This window comes from Anopheles stephensi, assembly GCF_013141755.1.
Source record: "Anopheles stephensi strain Indian chromosome Y unlocalized genomic scaffold, UCI_ANSTEP_V1.0 chrY5, whole genome shotgun sequence".
NCBI lineage: Eukaryota > Metazoa > Arthropoda > Insecta > Diptera > Culicidae > Anopheles > Anopheles stephensi.
In genome coordinates this window covers 1-22456 of record NW_023405008.1, presented here as the reverse complement: position 1 = coordinate 22456, position 22456 = coordinate 1, and the positions used below count along the sequence as shown (strand labels likewise).

The following is a 22456-nucleotide window of genomic DNA, read 5'->3' as shown; positions in this document are numbered from 1 at the left end:
AAAGGATGCCAACGGGGCTCGAAGTTAAATCTAAGATTCCGAACGAACTATCAGTTCTTATTTGTTCGCGTTTCGTCAATTAACAAAAATACATCAATCATTGTTGTAGATGTTGATCTGCAGCATATGAACATTGTTGCGCGTTGTTACGTGTTCTTCTTGGGCACATTACTACAAGCTGACGCTTTCTGTTTGGTTTGATTTGGAGCTGTTCTGCAAAGAGTAGCATCACATTACGCGAACACTACGGCCATGTGCGAATATATATGGAAAACTGAACGGACGTTGGACGCACGTAGGCATCAACTCATGGTTCACGCACGGAAGTGGCGTAGACAAGGCAGTCATGTTTCACCTGTGGAATCTGAAAAATGCGACGAATAGGCGGCACCGGACGATAGTGCGTGGGTTTGATTTTCAGAAATGGAAGTTGACTCTCGACACCGGATGAAGACTTCGTGGAAGCGTTTACCAGCAACACCAGATGGCAACAGATGACGACGTTAGGCTGATACTGATCAGGTCTGACGAGCTGATGATGGAGCAACCGGCCGTGAGCGAGACTATCAATGGGGGGTACGTACGCGAAACACAAAAACCCCGAACGAATGCTTCAGTCGGTCGAACGGCTTACGCAGGAGCTGGTGTCCCAGTTGGAAGAACGGCACGTGCGTACTAACCCGGAGGAATGCAGTTCGATCGTTACCGGCATACAGTTCAAGATAGGCGAAAAGGTAACAACGGGGCCGGGTGGAACGGTTGCCTTGGCGCTGAACGATCGTCTGCACGGTGATCCGCGGGTGGGATTGATTGTGGACGATGAAGGCAATCGGGAGAGCGAAGAACCACCATCCATTCTGTATCAAATGTCGATGCCGTTTGTGCAGCACATCCCGGTCGTGCTTAATTCAATCGATTGCATCTCGCTTGCGCCTTTAGAAGAGCGGACGACGCCGGTGGTGACGACCACGACAACCACGACAATGACCACGGTGGTGGCGGCAACGGCGACGGCAACGACGACGACAACGGTGGCGACGAGTCGGGTAATAAAGCCTGTGCGCGTCGTATCCAATCCCGGCTCACCGAGGACGCGAAAGTTACAGCGTGAATCTTCCATCAACAAAGAGGCGGATGAGTCCAAGGTAAATGGCATGCTAGTGCTACCAACGCCGGCTGAATTGTTACACTTTATATAAACGCTAACACCCTGTAATATCTGTATATCTGTCTCTGGAGCTTTACTAGCACGATTCGATTTATTATGTTGTTCGAATATCTGCAAAAGGAGAATTTTCCAGGTTCTAGTATCCCTACACAGGTTCTGCCATCAATTTCGATTGTATAAATGCTAGTTTTAGCTTGTTATTTACTACTTACTTACTTACTCGGCTTGGGGCAAAAATCCTAAAAGCACTTTACGGGTTGGGTCGTCAAGTGTCATTCTCATGGCATGACCAGCCCACCGCAGCCTGGCGAGTCTGATCCGCTCCCCGATGGTGAGATCATCGTACAGGCTCGTATAGCATCTTCCTCTCGAACGCGGCTCAGAGGGTTTCGTCAGTTTTGGACAGAGTCCATATCTCAGAGTCGTATGTGAGTACTGGGACTATAAATGCTCGGTACAGTCCCAGCTTCATCCGTCGCAACAGGTATATAGAGTGGAGAAGTTTCTTCAGGCTGTAGTATGACCGGTTGGCAGCCAGTACCCTTGCGCGTAACTCAATATCAATGTGGTTGTCGGTGGATCTGGACTGACTTATACAAGATGGTTCCCGAAGCTTCCACCTCCGATTGCTCTCTCTAGCGCCAGATAGAAGTGAAGGCAGGCAAGCCCATCTCCCTGGCGCAAGCAAATCTCTCCTGGTGGTAGCAAAGAGCCCTGAGAGTTTTCCATCCACCTTCACCTGGCATGTGAAGTTGGCCATTGTCATACTTACAAGCCTGGTAAGCTTGGCCGGCATTCCAAAAGAGCTCATTGCGTCGAGAAGTTTACCCTTGCTATGCTGTCATATGGGGCTTTAAAATCAATGAAGAGATGATAGGAGTGGATCTATTGCTCCGCCATCTTCTCCAAGATTTGCCGCATCGTGAAGATCTGGTCAGTGGTTGATTTTCCGTTTGGAAATCCTCTCTGATAGTTTCCATCTAGTTTTTAGCTATCCGGTAGAAACAGAACAGTCTCACCTTTAGTTGCAGATTGAAATGTTTTGCTTTCCTTTCGTAAATCCTTCTAAATTGAGGCTGTCTCTGCTCGTCTATAGTTGAAAGATAGGTTAGAAAGATTTCAGGAACTTATGCGAAATTAGAAGGGTTATCTACCTGATCCCACAACCCACACACAACCCCAACCCACACATAACCCCAACCCACACACAATCCCAACCCACACACACGCACGCGGAAGTATTTATCTGATTGTATTAATTAATTAATTTACTTTTTTTTATTTTTAGGTTAAACCCATAAAAATCCAAGATGTGAAAAGTGTGAGAAAGAGCAACAGACCAAAATCGCCAAACCGGTAGTGGAAACCGTTACGAAGGTTTACCGCGTTCGGCAACCAGTAGTGCCAAAGGGTGGCTCCATTATTACCGGCAGAACACCGGCAAAACCTTCCATCGGCAGTCCCATCCATCGTCCGGTTGCGAAACCACTCGCCACAAAACCGTACCGCTCAACGTTCGGTGACGAAAAAGCTTCAACGTGACGCCACCCGGCAGCAAGCAGAAGCTCAAACCACCAGCGGTGCCAGTGGCAGCCGCCGGATGGTAAACCGATGTCGAAAATCCCACTACCGAAGGGTGAGAAAACTAACACACCACCGAGTCGTATTCCACCGCCGAAGCGGACCACACTCCAGGCGGGAAAGCAGTCATCCAAGCTCGGTGCATTGAAAACGTCTCCTGATGGTGCCCTTAAGAAGTAACGGCGCATAGCTAGCTTCCTTTTCTCTGTCGCTCTCTTTCGCGTAATCTTAGCTAGCTTATCTCATGGATGGTAGCAATTGAAACAAATACTTTACTATCTTACACATGTGCCCGGCTTGCTTAATAGAAGGCGATACCGTTTGCTGCTGGTCGGGATCGGTCAGATGATTTATCCATTGGCCGGTTAGTCGGGGCCCCGGAGGGTGTTCGATTCCTTTCTTTTCGTCTCTGTTACGTCGCATGTTACCTATTACCAACTAGGCCGAAACAAGCAGACACACACAAACCTGCAAAACCTTGATAGAGTTAGGGATAGAAATGAATTATAAAATAATCATACTTATAGCGATATATTCTAGTCCGCCCCCCCCCCCCCCCTCCATCCCCTTTTTTGATCGCATAGTACGAATTTACGAACGAATATGCTTTTTTTAAAGCTTTTAGTTAAACGCGACCCCATAGTCTGGTGGAGAGCTTTCGCTTGTACTCGCAACGCAACCAGTAAGAATTGATTTACACATACCAGAAGAAGGAGCAAACGTAGCCGTACAATATAAAGAAAACCGATATTATGAACATCAGTATACATATTTAAGTTACCTTACTTCGCTTTACCAGCGCATAATACTCTTGTGTAATTTAAATATTATACGTGCAAAATGGTCTGACCCTGTAGACGAATAATTCTAAATATATATATATATATATATATATATATATATATATATATATATATATATATATATATATATATATATATATATATATATATATATATACATCTATTAATGGACCTTGTCGTACGGTTTAAGAAAAATAATAAACCCTATAGCTTCAAATCTATGCAACAAATATGTATACGTGCCCTATTTCCCCCCAAAACTGGGTTAAAATCTTTCTTGTGAATCAGCCTACTCAATTGGATCTTGTGTGTGGTAGGGTATGGTGGTACGGTTCGACTCCTGGAGATGGTAAGCGTCCAGAAAATTTACAGCATTTTCTCCCTCTTACTAATTATCTGTTTGACATTTACCGGAACATTTTTTTCCGGATATTCATTTCCTTCCACTAATTACGAAAAATTAACTAGTAAGCACCGTGAAAGCTTGGAATCAACACCCCACACCGGACGGATTGTTTTCCCACAAGCATTTGACAACAATGTGCATGTAACACAACCAGTGGAGTCCGTGTTGAAATGTTTGAAACGTTTCGCAAAGGAAAAGGATTTATCCCTGGCAGAAAAAAGAAAACAAAATGGCGACGTAAAAGAAGAACTCATGGCGGCAAGGTGTACTCCGTTTGCGCCGGAATATTTTTTGCCTGGTCGCGCAGTTACATTGTAACGGAACCGGTTTGAAGGTATCCCAACTGACATCTGTTATACAAAAAAGGCTAAATTAAAAAAAAAAATTGCCCGATCCTCGCCATAACTGCTCGCTTCATGCGCGAATGCTCGTTACGCTCTTAGAGCAGCTCAGCACCATGCCAGTTTGTCGTTGGAACGAGCAGCACAGCACACACCCGTTCGCTCTCGCGTGCAGTGGCGCTCAAAGATTTTCTCGCTTTCCGCAATGTGCCGTGCACTGCTCGAACCATGATCTTCCGTTTAAGAGCCCCTGAGTGCGAGAGAGCGAACACACGTGTGCAGGGTCGCTCGAACTGTTTCTCGCGCCCCGTTTTGGTACTGATATGCAGCGCGCATTATAAAAACCGTCTGGAAATCCCTGCAAATTTTTGTTTCTCTCTTTCTTTATTCGCTCTGGCATGAGCACACTGAGCGACAGTCGTGTTCTGAATGTGATGGAGGGAGGATGCCGCACGCGCACGGATAAGCCGAAGCGCATGACCGGGTGTTGAATGCAGATGGATTGTTCGTGTTTTGCGTGTAGGTGAGCTGCGGTAGCCTGGAGTTTCACTCGGTGATGATCAATTCGTGTTTGCCGCTTCCCGTAACATGTTTTCTGCGAGAGATGAGGTATGGTTCAGCATCTCATGTACGACGAACAGCACCATTTCTCAACTCACCGTCTTGTTTTTCCCCCTAAAGGAACACTGGCGAACACGAGGAGTGCAACGGAATAGTGAGAAACATTGAACGGGTTTGTTAATTAAAAAAATAATTTAGCGTAATATCACAATCTAATCCGAGTGTTATTGTTTATATGTTTTCATTTGCGCTGCCATAGCGCCTCTGGCCTATGACAGCTTGGATCCGAAGGAAATGGGTGAAAAAACTACGTGAAACCACGCGTTCGAACTGTTATAATTAGCTAAATCTGCTGCTCTCTAAGGCAAGATTTAGTATCGAGATTTAGGTAAAAGAACTCGAAAAACGCCATAAGCCTGCTATAAAATGTCAGTTGGGATGTCAACGCGAGCTGTCAAATGGAACCGTTTGCCATGCGGATTTGTGAAGTGTCACATTTCGAAAAATCTTAGTAGGCATGGAAATTGTATGCCGTAGACGGTGAGCCCCGCCGAACTGAAACTATATTACGTAATCGAGCCTTTCGAGAAGCTGAACGCACGGACCTCCACGCCGATAAAATCCATAGAAAATCCGGCCCAAATGGAACGCACGGCCGTCCTGTAGGACAGTTCAACGGGGGAGGATACACCCCCGCTGCAGGCAACGGTCGTGGTGCCCGTGGTGCCCGTGGAAACGGACGAAAACTGGAGGCTACTGGTAAGTGGAACGTGAAGTGATGAAGGATGCAATAATGTCGTTCGGTTCTTTCGTTCCTTTCGTTTACGGCGCGCCCCGCTAGAGAACAACTCCACGCTGAAGGCAATCGTCGTGCCTGAGGGAAATGCACCGGCTCAACCGGACCAGGCTGCTGGTAGCTAGAATGGCGAAATGTGTGCGCGGTCCGGTAATACCGATGCTAGCTCGCTAGTCTTCTTCGGCTTTTTCTTGAAAGGTGCTGTGTCTGCTTTAGTGGATGACGGCATGGAAATGGACGACGCTCCGGCAGACGATACGTTGGTGAACGATTCACTTGATGATGAGCTGTCTTGAATGCTCAACCAATCATGGAAATCAAGACGCCCTGCTATTTCAGGTAGCACTCTGGGCATGATCTCGAAATCGATGATACGCGTTAGTGATGAGGACACCCCGGCCGACAAATGGCCGCCAAATACATCCAAGCAAAGGCGTCAAGTATCGTTCAATGATGGACCGGTAAAACATCCTCCCCCACCGGGCCAATCTTCGGATTCGTCCGATGATGACAATAGTTCTTTCTGGTCGTGCTTCCGTCGCAGACAGAAGTAGCCAAAATCTCCCGAGCCGTGGCCATCGGGGCTGCAGAAACGGCGCCCACCAACACCCGCAAAGGATGCCAACGGGGCTCGAAGTTAAATCTAAGATTCCGAACGAACTATCAGTTCTTATTTGTTCGCGTTTCGTTAATTAACAAAAATACATCAATCATTGTTTGTAGATGTTAGTCTGCAGCATATGAACATTGTTGCGCGTTGTTGCGTGTTCTTCTTGGGTACATTACTACAAGCTGACGCTTTCTGCTTGGTTTGATTTGGAGCTGTTCAGCAAAGGGTAGCATCACATTACGCGAACACTACGGCCATGTGCGAATATATATGGAAAACTGAACGGACGTTGGACGCACGTAGGCATCAACTCATGGTTCACGCACGGAAGTGGCGTAGACAAGGCAGTCATGTTTCACCTGTGGAATCTGACAAATGCGACGAATAGGCGGCACCGGACGATAGTGCGTGGGTTTGATTTTCAGAAATGGAAGTTGACTCTCGACACCGGATGAAGACTTCGTGGAAGCGTTTACCAGCAACACCGGATGGCAACAGATGACGACGTTAGGCTGATACTGATCAGGTCTGACGAGCTGATGATGGAGCAACCGGCCGTGAGCGAGACTATCAATGGGGGTACGTACGCGAAACACAAAAACCCCGAACGAATGCTTCAGTCGGTCGAACGGCTTACGCAGGAGCTGGTGTCCCAGTTGGAAGAACGGCACGTGCGTACTAACCCGGAGGAATGCAGTTCGATCGTTACCGGCGTACAGTTCAAGATAGGCGAAAAGGTAACAACGGGGCCGGGTGGAACGGTTGCCTTGGCGCTGAACGATCGTCTGCACGGTGATCCGCGGGTGGGATTGATTTGTGCAGCACATCCCGGTCGTGCTTAATTCAATCGATTGCATCTCGCTTGCGCCTATACGACAACCACGACAATGACCGCGGTTGTGACGGCAACGGCGACGGCAACGACGACGACGACGGTGGCGACGAGTCGGGTAATCAAGCCTGTGCGCGTCGTATCCAATCCCGGCTCACCGAGGACGCGAAAGTTACAGCGTGAATCTTCCATCAACAAAGAGGCGGATGAGTCCAAGGTAAATGGCATGCTAGTGCTACCAACGCCGGCTGAATTGTTACACTTTATATAAACGCTAACACCCTGTAATATCTGTATATCAGTCTCTGGAGCTTTACTAGTACGATTCGATTTATTATGTTGTTCGAATATCTGCAAAAGGAGAATTTCCAGGTTCTAGTATCCCTACACAGGTTCTGCCATCAATTTCGATTGTATAAATGCTAGTTTTAGCTTGTTATTTACTACTTACTTACTTACTCGGCTTGGGGCAAAAATCCTAAAAGCACTTTACGGGTTGGGTCGTCAAGTGTCATTCTCATGGCATGACCAGCCCACCGCAGCCTGGCGAGTCTGATCCGCTCCCCGATGGTGAGATCATCGTACAGCTCGTATAGCATCTTCCTCTCGAACGCGGCTCAGAGGGTTTCGTCAGTTTTGGACAGAGTCCATATCTCAGAGTCGTATGTGAGTACTGGGACTATAAATGCTCGGTACAGTCCCAGCTTCATCCGTCGCAACAGGTATTTAGAGTGGAGAAGTTTCTTCAGGCTGTAGTATGACCGGTTGGCAGCCAGTACCCTTGCGCGTAACTCAATATCAATGTGGTTGTCGGTGGATCTGGACTGACTTATACAAGATGGTTCCCGAAGCTTCCACCTCCGATTGTTCTCTCTAGCGCCAGATAGAAGTGAAGGCAGGCAAGCCCATCTCCCTGGCGCAAGCAAATCTCTCCTGGTGGTAGCAAAGAGCCCTGAGAGTTTTCCATCCACCTTCACCTGGCATGTGATGTTGGCCATTGTCATACTTACAAGCCTGGTAAGCTTGGCCGGCATTCCAAAAGAGCTCATTTCGTCGAGAGGTTTACCCTGTAAGTGGTTGATTTTCCGTTTGGAAATCCTCTCTGATAGTTTCCATCTAGTTTTTAGCTATCCGGTAGAAACAGAACAGTCTCACCTTTAGTTGCAGATTGAAATGTTTTGCTTTCCTTTCGTAAATCCTTCTAAATTGAGGCTGTCTCTGCTCGTCTATAGTTGAAAGATAGGTTGGAAAGATTTCAGGAACTTATGCGAAATTAGAAGGGTTATCTAACTGATTAAAAGTCAGGATTTGTGTAATTTTTACACACTTATAATTGGTTTGTTTTCAATTTAGAAACCTTTGACTTACATGTGTTTTAAACCTATTTTCCTTAATGTTACTGTAATACTTACTTTTAGCTTTTTTTCGATACTATAATTTCTTTCGAATCGTAAGGACACAGCTTTTTTGGCTAAAAAAGATTGTTGAAGACCAGGAAAATCTTCTAATAATCAAGACTCACTCTATAGAAACTACACCCACACACACGCACGCGAAAGTATTTATCTGATTGTATTTATGAATTCATTAATTTTTTTTTTATTTTTAGGTTAAACCCATAAAAAGCCAAGATGTGAAAAGTGTGAAGAAAGAGCAACAGACCAATATCGCCAAACCGGTAGTGGAAACCGTTACGAAGGTTTCCCGCGTTCGGCAACCAGTAGTGCCAAAGGGTGGCTCCATTATTACCGGCAGAACACCGGCAAAACCTTCCATCGGCAGTCCCATCCATCGTCCGGTTGCGAAACCACTCGCCACAAAACCGTACGCTCAACGTTCGGCGACGAAAAAGCTTCAACGTGACGCCACCCGGCAGCAAGCAGAAGCTCAAACCACCAGCGGTGCCAGTGGCAGCCGCCGGATGGTAAACCGATGTCGAAAATCCCACTACCGAAGGGTGAGAAAACTAACACACCACCGAGTCGTATTCCACCGCCGAAGCGGACCACACTCCAGGCGGGAAAGCAGTCATCCAAGCTCGGTGCATTGAAAACGTCTCCTGATGGTGCCCTTAAGAAGTAACGGCGCATAGCTAGCTTCCTTTTCTCTGTCGCTCTCTTTCGCGTAATCTTAGCTAGCTTATCTCATGGATGGTAGCAATTGAAACAAATACTTTACTATCTTACACACGTGCCCGGCTTGCTTAATAGAAGGCTATACCGTTTGCTGCTGGTCGGGATCGGTCAGATGATTTATCCATTGGCCGGTTAGTCGGGGCCCCGTAGGGTGTTCGATTCCTTTCTTTTCGTCTCTGTTACGTCGCATGTTACCTATTACCAACTAGCCCGAAACAAGCAGACACACACAAACCTGCAAAAACCTTGATAGAGTTAGGGATAGAAATGAATTATAAAATAATCATACTTATAGCGATATATTCTAGTCCGCCCCCCCCCCTCCATCCCCTTTTTTGATCGCATAGTACGAATTTACGAACGAATATGCTTTTTTTAAAGCTTTTAGTTAAACGCGACCCCATAGTCTGGTGTAGAGCTTTCGCTTGTACTCGCAACGCAACCAGTAAGAATTGATTTACACATACCAGAAGAAGGAGCAAACGTAGCCGTACAATATAAAGAAAACCGATATTATGAACATCAGTAGTTAACTTATCATTTAAGTTACCTTACTTCGCTTTACCAGCGCATAATACATATATATATAAATATATATATATACATCTATTAATGGACCTTGCCGTACGGTTTAAGAAAAATAATAAACCCTATAGCTTCAAATCTATGCAACAAATATGCTCTATACGTGTCCTATTTCCCCCCAAAACTGGGTTAAAATCTTTTTTGTGAATCAGCCTGCTCAATTGGATCTTGTGTGTGGTAGGGTATGATGGTAAGGTTCAACTCCTGGAGATGGTAAGCGTCCAGAAAATTTAAAGAATTTTCTCCATCTTACAGGCCTACCAAACCACTTTTTACGGACGTAGATTGATGGATCCTGCTCAACAAAACGCAGGCAGCTAGTTTAGCGCCAACGATTCTTCACAAATGCAGGCGACTATTAGCCCCAGTGTTTAAGGTGGCCTGTATGCAGCAGCATAGATACCATGTGAATCTAGCTGGTACAACTGTGAGGAACCACTGTTAACCGTCTGCAGTACTGGTGGTAAGCACGGACCCTTGCCCCCTTGCCCTAGACAAATCCCAACTTTTCCCTATTCAACATCGCTTCCGGGAAAATTGCCATGCTACTTGTGTGCTGTCGACAGTCAAAAGCTTCGTCATCGTTTGCGTACATTGTATGCGAGTCTCACACCTACGACCCACAGCTGTTAGGATTTAAATTGAGGTTGAATGCGTTGAATACCGGGCCGTTGTAATGACCAGCAATAGAGACCGTTCTCTGGAAGCAGTTTATCTGTTAGAAAGTGTTAATCTCACGGAGTTCTGCCAAGGACTTGCCCTAGCCCGTGTTTACGTTCAGGATGTGGTGGAACATGGGAAGGAATCACCTACCAGAGAACCGTTACAACCGGTGATGCTGCGTGCCAAGAAATGTGGGCCTAAAAGAAGAAAAAGAAGAAGAAACTAATTATCTGTTTGACATTTACCGGAACATTTTTTGCCGGATATTAATTTCCTTCCACTAATTACGAAAAATTCACTAGTAAGCACCGTGAAAGCTTGGAATCAACACCCCCCACCGGACGGATTGTTTTCCCACAAGCATTTGACAACAATGTGCATGTAACACAACCAGTGGAGTCCGTGTTGAAATGTTTGAAACGTTTCGCAAAGGAAAAGGATTTATCCCTGGAAGAAAAAAAAAACAAAATGGCGACGTAAAAGAAGAACTCATGGCGGCAAGGTGTACTCCGTTTGTGCCGGAATATTTTTTGCCTGGTCGCGCAGTTACATTGTAACGGAACCGGTTTGAAGGTATCCCAACTGACATCTGTTATACAAAAAAGGCTAAATTTAAAAAAAAAATTGCCCGATCCTCGCCATAACTGCTCGCTTCATGCGCGAATGCTCGTTACGCTCTTAGAGCAGCTCAGCACCATGCCAGTTTGCCGTTGGAACGAGCAGCACAGCACACACCCGTTCGCTCTCGCGTGCAGTGGCGCTCAAACATTTTCTCGCTTTCCGCAATGTGCCGTGCACTGCTCGAACCATGATCTTTCGTTTAAGAGCCCCTGAGTGCGAGAGAGCGAACACACGTGTGCAGGGTCGCTCGAACTGTTTCTCGCGCCCCGTTTTGGTACTGATATGCAGCGCGCATTATAAAACCGTCTGGAAATCCCTGCAAATTTTTGCTTCTCTCTTTCTTTATTCGCTCTGGCATGAGCACGCTGAGCGACAGTCGTGTTCTGAATGTGATGGAGGGAGGATGCCGCACGCGCACGGATAAGCCGAAGCGCATGACCGGGTGTTTGAATGCAGATGGATTGTTCGTGTTTTGCGTGTAGGTGAGCTGCGGTAGCCTGGAGTTTCACTCGGTGATGATCAATTCGTGTTTGCCGCTTCCCGTAACATGTTTTCTGCGAGAGATGAGGTATGGTTCAGCATCTCATGTACGACGAAGAGCACCATTTCTCAACTCACCGTCTTGTTTTTCCCCCTAAAGGAACACTGGCGAACACGAGGAGTGCAACGGAATAGTGAGAAACATTGAACGGGTTTGTTAAATAAAAAAATAATTTAGCGTAATATCACAATCTAATCCGAGTGTTATTGTTTATATGTTTTCATTTGCGCTGCCATAGCGCCTCTGGCCTATGACAGCTTGGATCCGAAGGAAATGGGTGAAAAAACTACGTGAAACCACGCGTTCGAACTGTTATAATTAGCTAAATCTGCTGCTCTCTAAGGCAAGATTTAGTATCGAGATTTAGGTAAAAGAACTCGAAAAACGCCATAAGCCTGCTATAAAATGTCAGTTGGGATGTCAACGCGAGCGTTCAAATGGAACCGTTTGCCATGCGGATTTGTGAAGTGTCACATTTCGAAAAATCTTAGTAGGCATGGAAATTGTATGCCGTAGACGGTGAGCCCCGCCGAACTGAAACTATATTACGTAATCGAGCCTTTCGAGAAGCTGAACGCACGGACCTCCACGCCGATAAAATCCATAGAAAATCCGGCCCAAATGGAACGCACGGCCGTCCTGTAGGACAGTTCAACGGGGGAGGATACACCCCCGCTGCAGGCAACGGTCGTGGTGCCCGTGGTGCCCGTGGAAACGGACGAAAAACTGGAGGCTACTGGTAAGTGGAACGTGAAGTGATGAAGGATGCAATAATGTCGTTCGGTTCTTTCGTTCCTTTCGTTTACGGCGCGCCCCGCTAGAGAACAACTCCACGCTGAAGGCAATCGTCGTGCCTGAGGGAAATGCACCGGCTCAACCGGACCAGGCTGCTGGTAGCTAGAATGGCGAAATGTGTGCGCGGTCCGGTAATACCGATGCTAGCTCGCTAGTCTTCTTCGGCTTTTTCTTGAAAGGTGCTGTGTCTGCTTTAGTGGATGACGGCATGGAAATGGACGACGCTCCGGCAGACGATACGCTGGTGAAAGATTCACTTGATGATGAGCTGTCTTGAATGCTCAACCAATCATGGAAATCAAGACGCCCTGCTATTTCAGGTAGCACTCTGGGCATGATCTCGAAATCGATGATACGCGTTAGTGATGAGGACACCCCGGCCGACAAATGGCCGCCAAATACATCCAAGCAAAGGCGTCAAGTATCGTTCGATGATGGACCGGTAAAACATCCTCCCCCACCGGGCCAATCTTCGGATTCGTCCGATGATGACAATAGTTCTTTCTGGTCGTGCTTCCGTCGCAGACAGAAGTAGCCAAAATCTCCCGAGCCGGGGCCATCGGGGCTGCAGAAACGGCGCCCACCAACACCCGCAAAGGATGCCAACGGGGCTCGAAGTTAAATCTAAGATTCCGAACGAACTATCAGTTCTTATTTGTTCGCGTTTCGTTAATTAACAAAAATACATCAATCATTGTTTGTAGATGTTAGTCTGCAGCATATGAACATTGTTGCGCGTTGTTGCGTGTTCTTCTTGGGTACATTACTACAAGCTGACGCTTTCTGCTTGGTTTGATTTGGAGCTGTTCAGCAAAGGGTAGCATCACATTACGCGAACACTACGGCCATGTGCGAATATATATGGAAAACTGAACGGACGTTGGACGCACGTAGGCATCAACTCATGGTTCACGCACGGAAGTGGCGTAGACAAGGCAGTCATGTTTCACCTGTGGAATCTGACAAATGCGACGAATAGGCGGCACCGAACGATAGTGCGTGGGTTTGATTTTCAGAAATGGAAGTTGACTCTCGACACCGGATGAAGACTTCGTGGAAGCGTTTACCAGCAACACCGGATGGCAACAGATGACGACGTTAGGCTGATACTGATCAGGTCTGACGAACTGATGATGGAGCAACCGGCCGTGAGCGAGACTATCGATGGGGGTACGTACGCGAAACACAAAAACCCCGAACGAATGCTTCAGTCGGTCGAACGGCTTACGCAGGAGTTGGTGTCCCAGTTGGAAGAACGGCACGTGCGTACTAACCCGGAGGAATGCAGTTCGATCGTTACCGGCGTACAGTTCAAGATAGGCGAAAAGGTAACAACGGGGCCGGGTGGAACGGTTGCCTTGGCGCTGAACGATCGTCTGCACGGTGATCCGCGGGTGGGATTGATTGTGGACGATGAAGGCAATCGGGAGAGCGAAGAACCACCATCCATTCTGTATCAAATGTCGATGCCGTTTGTGCAGCACATCCCGGTCGTGCTTAATTCAATCGATTGCATCTCGCTTGCGCCTTTAGAAGAGCGGACGACGCCGGTGGTGACGACCACGAGAACCACGACAATGACTACGGTGGTGACAATGACTACGACGCGTCCGGCTCACCGAGGACGCGAAAGTTACAGCGTGAATCTTCCATCAACAAAGAGGCGGATGAGTCCAAGGTAAATGGCATGCTAGTGCTACCAACGCCGGCTGAATTGTTACACTTTATATAAACGCTAACACCCTGTAATATCTGTATATCTGTCTCTGGAGCTTCTGAATATCTGCAAAAGGAGAATTTCCAGGTTCTAGTATCCCTACACAGGTTCTGCCATCAATTTCGATTGTATAAATGCTAGTTTTAGCTTGTTATTTACTACTTACTTACTTACTCGGTGTTGTGTCTCTAGCGGTGGACTGTAACTTGAGGGGGTGGGGTAGTAGGTTTTCTTTCACCATAAATCGGGAGCCCTCACGGAAAAGACGATCTTTCTTCGTTGATGTCGCATGCAAGACTAAAGTTCATTTATTATCACTTCAATGTGTGCGTGTCGCACTCCGAATTCTACTGTCACAAAAATATGCAAACCCAAGCAACAACCCAATCCCTGTGACACATGTCAATTTACCCAAGCAGCAAACGCAATGCGCAACTCGCACAACACTCGGCTTGGGGCAAAAATCCTAAAAGCACTTTACGGGTTGGGTCGTCAAGTGTCATTCTCATGGCATGACCAGCCCACCGCAGCCTGGCGAGTCTGATCCGCTCCCCGATGGTGAGATCATCGTACAGCTCGTATAGCATCTTCCTCTCGAACGCGGCTCAGAGGGTTTCGTCAGTTTTGGACAGAGTCCATATCTCAGAGTCGTATGTGAGTACTGGGACTATAAATGCTCTGTACAGTCCCAGCTTCATCCGTCGCAACAGGTATTTAGAGTGGAGAAGTTTCTTCAGGTTGTAGTATGACCGGTTGGCAGCCAGTACCCTTGCGCGTAACTCAATATCAATGTGGTTGTCGGTGGATCTGGACTGACTTATACAAGATGGTTCCCGAAGCTTCCACCTCCGATTGCTCTCTCTAGCGCCAGATAGAAGTGAAGGCAGGCAAGCCCATCTCCCTGGCGCAAGCAAATCTCTCCTGGTGGTAGCAAAGAGCCCTGAGAGTTTTCCATCCACCTTCACCTGGCATGTGAAGTTGGCCATTGTCATACTTACAAGCCTGGTAAGCTTGGCCGGCATTCCAAAAGAGCTCATTGCGTCGAGAAGTTTACCCTTGCTATGCTGTCATATGGGGCTTTAAAATCAATGAAGAGATGATAGGAGTGGATCTATTGCTCCGCCATCTTCTCCAAGATTTGCCGCATCGTGAAGATCTGGTCAGTGGTTGATTTTCCGTTTGGAAATCCTCTCTGATAGTTTCCATCTAGTTTTTAGCTATCCGGTAGAAACAGAACAGTCTCACCTTTAGTTGCAGATTGAAATGTTTTGCTTTCCTTTCGTAAATCCTTCTAAATTGAGGCTGTCTCTGCTCGTCTATAGTTGAAAGATAGGTTAGAAAGATTTCAGGAACTTATGCGAAATTAGAAGGGTTATCTACCTGATCCCACAACCCACACACAACCCCAACCCACACACACGCACGCGGAAGTATTTATCTGATTGTATTAATTAATTAATTTACTTTTTTTTATTTTTAGGTTAAACCCATAAAAATCCAAGATGTGAAAAGTGTGAAGAAAGAGCAACAGACCAAAATCGCCAAACCGGTAGTGGAACCGTTACGAAGGTTTCCCGCGTTCGGCAACCAGTATTGCCAAAGGGTGGCGCCATTATTACCGGCAGAACACCGGCAAAACCTTCCATCGGCAGTCCCATCCATCGTCCGGTTGCGAAACCACTCGCCACAAAACCGTACGCTCAACGTTCGGCGACGAAAAAGCTTCAACGTGACGCCACCCGGCAGCAAGCAGAAGCTCAAACCACCAGCGGTGCCAGTGGCAGCCGCCGGATGGTAAACCGATGTCGAAAATCCCACTACCGAAGGGTGAGAAAACTAACACACCACCGAGTCGTATTCCACCGCCGAAGCGGACCACACTCCAGGCGGGAAAGCAGTCATCCAAGCTCGGTGCATTGAAAACGTCTCCTGATGGTGCCCTTAAGAAGTAACGGCGCATAGCTAGCTTCCTTTTCTCTGTCGCTCTCTTTCGCGTAATCTTAGCTAGCTTATCTCATGGATGGTAGCAATTGAAACAAATACTTTACTATCTTACACACGTGCCCGGCTTGCTTAATAGAAGGCGATACCGTTTGCTGCTGGTCGGGATCGGTCAGATGATTTATCCATTGGCCGGTTAGTCGGGGCCCCGGAGGGTGTTCGATTCCTTTCTTTTCGTCTCTGTTACGTCGCATGTTACCTATTACCAACTAGCCCGAAACAAGCAGACACACACAAACCTGCAAAACCTTGATAGAGTTAGGGATAGAAATGAATTATAAAATAATCATACTTATAGCGATATATTCTAGTCCGCCCCCCCTCCCCCTCCATCCCCTTTTTTGCTCGCATAGTACGAATTGACGAACGAATATGCTTTTTTTTAAAGCTTTTAGTTAAACGCGACCCCATAGTCTGGTGGAGAGCTTTCGCTTGTACTCGCAACGCAACCAGTAAGAATTGATTTACACATACCAGAAGAAGGAGCAAACGTAGCCGTACAATATTAAGAAAACTATAGCTTCAAATCTATGCAACAAATATGCCGACTCCTGGAGATGGTAAGCGTCCAGAAAATTTACAGCATTTTCTCCCTCTTACTAATTATCTGTTTGACATTTACCGGAACATTTTTTTCCGGATATTCATTTCCTTCCACTAATTACGAAAAATTAACTAGTAAGCACCGTGAAAGCTTGGAATCAACACCCCCCACCGGACGGATTGTTTTCCCACAAGCATTTGACAACAATGTGCATGTAACACAACCAGTGGAGTCCGTGTTGAAATGTTTGAAACGTTTCGCAAAGGAAAAGGATTTATCCCTGGCAGAAAAAAGAAAACAAAATGGCGACGTAAAAGAAGAACTCATGGCGGCAAGGTGTACTCCGTTTGCGCCGGAATATTTTTTGCCTGGTCGCGCAGTTACATTGTAACGGAACCGGTTTGAAGGTATCCCAACTGACATCTGTTATACAAAAAAGGCTAAATTAAAAAAAAAAATTGCCCGATCCTCGCCATAACTGCTCGCTTCATGCGCGAATGCTCGTTACGCTCTTAGAGCAGCTCAGCACCATGCCAGTTTGTCGTTGGAACGAGCAGCACAGCACACACCCGTTCGCTCTCGCGTGCAGTGGCGCTCAAACATTTTCTCGCTTTCCGCAATGTGCCGTGCACTGCTCGAACCATGATCTTCCGTTTAAGAGCCCCTGAGTGCGAGAGAGCGAACACACGTGTGCAGGGTCGCTCGAACTGTTTCTCGCGCCCCGTTTTGGTACTGATATGCAGCGCGCATTATAAAACCGTCTGGAAATCCCTGCAAATTTTTGTTTCTCTCTTTCTTTATTCGCTCTGGCATGAGCACGCTGAGCGACAGTCGTGTTCTGAATGTGATGGAGGGAGGATGCCGCACGCGCACGGATAAGCCGAAGCGCATGACCGGGTGTTTGAATGCAGATGGATTGTTCGTGTTTTGCGTGTAGGTGAGCTGCGGTAGCCTGGAGTTTCACTCGGTGATGATCAATTCGTGTTTGCCGCTTCCCGTAACATGTTTTCTGCGAGAGATGAGGTATGGTTCAGCATCTCATGTACGACGAACAGCACCATTTCTCAACTCACCGTCTTGTTTTTCCCCCTAAAGGAACACTGGCGAACACGAGGAGTGCAACGGAATAGTGAGAAACATTGAACGGGTTTGTTAATTAAAAAAATAATTTAGCGTAATATCACAATCTAATCCGAGTGTTATTGTTTATATGTTTTCATTTGCGCTGCCATAGCGCCTCTGGCCTATGACAGCTTGGATCCGAAGGAAATGGGTGAAAAAACTACGTGAAACCACGCGTTCGAACTGTTATAATTAGCTAAATCTCTCTAAGGCAAGATTTAGTATCGAGATTTAGGTAAAAGAACTCGAAAAACGCCATAAGCCTGCTATAAAATGTCAGTTGGGATGTCAACGCGAGCTGTCAAATGGAACCGTTTGCCATGCGGATTTGTGAAGTGTCACATTTCGAAAAATCTTAGTAGGCATGGAAATTGTATGCCGTAGACGGTGAGCCCCGCCGAACTGAAACTATATTACGTAATCGAGCCTTTCGAGAAGCTGAACGCACGGACCTCCACGCCGATAAAATCCATAGAAAATCCGGCCCAAATGGAACGCACGGCCGTCCTGTAGGACAGTTCAACGGGGGAGGATACTAATGTAATAAGAGAAAAATACGGAGAGTAGATCTGTTCTGGTTGGTGGCTCACTTCAAACTGAAACGTTTATTCTAGTCGAGCTCCTAATCCTATGATATATACTATGGGTTTACATTCTATAGTTTGTTTCTCGTTCGGTTGTATCTTAACACCTCCGCTCAACCGAACATTCCTATCTTCTTTCGTAGTTCTTCATAAACTGGTCTCGGTAATCCTTTAGTGAATATATCTGCTATTTGTTCCTTACTAGGTTTAAACTGAATCCTAATAGTTCCTTCTCTTATCTTTTCTCTTATAAAGTGATGGCGAATATCAATGTGTTTCATTCTCTTTTGATCCTTAGGTTCCTCAGCAATATGAATACAAGATCGATTATCCTCAAACATTGGAATAGGATACTTGAAAATAACTCCTAATTCCTTCAATAAATTCTTCAGCCATATTGCTTCACATACTGCCTGACTCAGAGAGATATACTCTGCTTCTGTTGACGACAATGACACTGTTGTTTGCTTCCTAGTCATCCAGGACACACAAGCTCCAAAAACTTTGAAAATATTCCCAGATATGGATCGGCGATCCTCTGTGTCATTACCCCAGTCAGCGTCAGCATATCCTAACAACGGTTCATCTTCGCCGTATCTACTATAAACCAAACCTAAACTGATCGTTCCTTTAAGATACCGCAATATTCTTTTCAAATGATTCCAGTGAATCTCGGTTGGTGCGGACTGAAAGCGACTTAAATAATTCACTGCAACACTTATATCTGGCCTCGAGGCTAGCGCCAGATACGTTAGACAACCAATAAGCTCTCTGAACGGTTTCTTCGTCAGTTCTTCGTCAGACTTCCTAGCTTCGAGTTTCAAATTTGGTTCTAACGGTGTAGCTATCGCATTACAATCAGTCATGCCGAATCGTTGTAATAGATCTTGAATGTACTTGGACTGGCTAATTTTCAATGTCCCTTTGATCATATCTCTATCAATCTTTAAGCCCAGAAAGAGTTTAATTTCGCCCATGTCCGTCATCTCAAATTTCTTCAGTAAACGCTGTTTCAGCTTTTCTATGAGACCTATCTCATCTGAAGCAATGATTATGTCGTCTACATACAGTAACAGATAGACAACTGATTCTTCTTCTCTCATCAGATACATACATGTATCTACACTTGACCGCGTAAAGCCGATACTGGTTATGAATGAATCAAATTCTTCGTTCCAGTTCCTAGGAGCTTGCTTCAAGCCATATAGAGCCTTGCGTAATTTGCAAACCATATTTGGGTGTTCGCTACTCAACCCTTCCGGTTGCTTCATATAAATCTCTTCCTTAAGCAAACCATTTAGGAAGGCGGTTTTCACATCCATTTGATGCATATAATACCCTCTCTTGTTGGCCACAGCCAACAACGTTCTAACAGTGGTTATTTTCGCTACGGGTGCATATGTTTCGTCATAGTCAAACCCTTTTCTTTGGGAGCAACCTTTAGCTACTAGCCTAGCTTTGTATCTATATACATTACCAGCCTCATCACGCTTAATTTTAAAAACCCATTTGCAGTTTACCAACTTCTTCCCTTCCGGTTTTGGTACTAATTCCCACGTGTCATTCCGTTTGTGTGAATCGATCTCACTTTCAATGGCCCTCTTCCAATGATTCCAGTCACTACGTTTCTTTAACTCCACTATCGTAGCTGGAATCTCGTCCACATATGCTTCAGCATCCAACGCGAACGCCTTCGTTGAATCCTCCGCTGAATCTGTAAGTAGCGCACAGCCTGTATTCCCGTCATAATCAGTTATGTAGTCTTTCAACTTACCGGGAAGTTTGCGCTCCCGTCCGCTTCGCCTTATGGAGGCTTCTGGAGTGCCATGTCCACTACTAAGTTGCGAAGGGAGCGCGTCATTGACGTTATCGTGGCCTTCATCAGTAGATACGTCTTCGGAATCGCTCCTTTGTTCGCTGGTTTTTGCCGACGAGTAATCCGAGAGCTCAGATACATCATCCGGTACATTATTTGCGTCTTCATCAGGATCAGAATAAGCCCTTATTGGTCCTGTGTTATGCATCTTCTCATCAAACACAACATCCCGCGACGTAAACAGTATTCTCTTTCTCGGGTTCCAGACTTTGTATCCGTTGGTAACATACCCAACCATTACATTCTTTTCGCTTCGCGAATCCAGCTTTTCGCGCCGTTGTGTCGGTATATACGTATATGCAGTTGATCCAAACACACGCATTTTGTCAACATTCGGTTTTGTACCATGCCACATCTCATAGGGCGTTTTCGTTTCTGCATTAGCCGATGTCGGACTTCGGTTCAAACTGTATGCTGCGGTAAGCACCGCTTCTCCCCACATTTCTTTGGACAAACCAGCATCGAGGATCATGGCACGACTTCTTTCTAATAGTGTCCGATTTGCACGTTCGGCAACACCATTCTGTTGAGGGCTGTATGGCATTGTTGTCTCCATACGAACACCTTTATTGCGACAATATTTCTTAAACCGGGCACTTGTATACTCTCCCCATTGTCGCAACGGAGCCTTGCTATTTTAACACCGAAAAAAGCAGTTACTTGCTTGTAATATTCTGCGAACTTTTCCATCACTTCGGATTTGTTTTCCAGCAAGTAAATCATCGTAAAATGGCTATAGTCATCTATGAACGATAGGAAATATCGTTTCCCGTTCCAGGTTGGCGGATTGAATGGTCCGCACACATCTGAATGTATAAGCTCCAAAGTACGAGACGAGCGACGCTGCAGAACATCCGTAAACGGTTGTCTAGTTTGCTTACCTTTCAAGCAAACCTCACACACACAGCGATCAGGCCAATCTGGGACTTTCTGTTTCGTGATTATCATTTCATGCTTCCACAACTTTTTAAGGTTATCTCGTCCCAAATGGCCAAAACGTCGATGCCACAAATTATATGCGCTGTCAATTGTCACCATGGCACGTGCATCGGGCAAACTCTTTGTATTTCGAAGAATAATGTCGAGAGCATAAAGCCTTCCTTGTCTTTTACCAGTGCATACAATCTGCTTGGCTTTGGTAATGAAAACTTTTCCACCAGTTATCTCTACAGTCATACCATTGTCTTCAAGCCGTCGAACAGAAAACAGATTGCAATGCAAATCGGGGACGTATAGCACATTCGTAATCACTGACGGTAACTTCTTTCCTTTTACCAGCATGTCCACCCGAATTGTACCAGCATATTTTGCAATAATAAACTGACCAGACTTTGCTATGGAAATTGACACTTCTTCTTTTAGCTCATTCAGTTCTTCGAACAATTCCTTGTTATTAACCATGTGGTCCGTGGCTCCAGAATCTAAAAACCATTCGATTCTATTGTTTTGCCACGCGGAAGACATCAAACACACACTATTGTTTGCCAATGCGAAAAATGATGTTTCATTCCCACGAGCCATATGCGCGCCATTTTTGTTAAACCTTTGTTGAGGGGGTCTTCTCTTCACAAAATGGTTGCTTTTCCTAGCATACCGATTTCAGGACACACGGAACTCTTATGACCATATTTGCCACATGAAAAACATTTGAAATCACCTTTGTTTCCGGTGAAAGCTGATTCTCTCATGCTGCTTTGTGAGACATCATGATTTGCCCGCTTGGCCGATTCGTCCATCAGACGTTTCTTGACGTAATCCATTGTTAGCTGGTCCGTCTGTATAGTTTCCAACGCAGTTATTAATGCATTGTAAGATTCGGGCAAAGAAAGCAACAACTGGCAAACTACGTCTTCTTCATCTGTTTTAACACCAGCAGCCCGCATGTCACGCAGCACTTTTTCGAACTGCAGCAAATGTGCCTTTACATCACCACCCTCTTTCAGCTTCAGTTCTTGGAACTGCTTCTTGAGTAGAAGTTTACCTGCTATGCCAACACGCTCGAACACGTTCTTCAAGGCGTCCCAAGCCTCTTTCGCTGTACGCGTGTCTTTCACATAATCCAGTTGGTCTTCTCCGATACGATTGACAAGGATATTTTTGCACTTACGATCTCTGCTGATGCGCAAGTCAAGCTTCTTCTTCTTTTCCGCTAAGACCACCGCTGTGTCTCCTGG

General features: G+C 46.0%; 2 protein-coding genes across 2 annotated transcripts; both read left to right on the top strand.

Annotated features, from left to right (window-relative positions):
* Positions 1-569: 569 nt before the first annotated feature.
* On the top strand, positions 570-2528 carry LOC118515218. Its single transcript, XM_036061911.1, has 2 exons — positions 570-1145; positions 2457-2528. Exons 1-2 carry the CDS (start codon positions 570-572, stop codon positions 2526-2528), a joined length of 648 nt encoding a protein of 215 aa, XP_035917804.1.
* Positions 2529-7153: 4625 nt separating this feature from the next.
* LOC118515217 lies at positions 7154-9401 on the top strand. The gene is made up of 2 exons (XM_036061910.1): positions 7154-7315; positions 8708-9401. Exons 1-2 carry the CDS (start codon positions 7154-7156, stop codon positions 9146-9148), a joined length of 603 nt encoding a protein of 200 aa, XP_035917803.1. The 3' UTR covers positions 9149-9401.
* The last annotated feature ends 13055 nt before the right edge of the window (positions 9402-22456 follow it).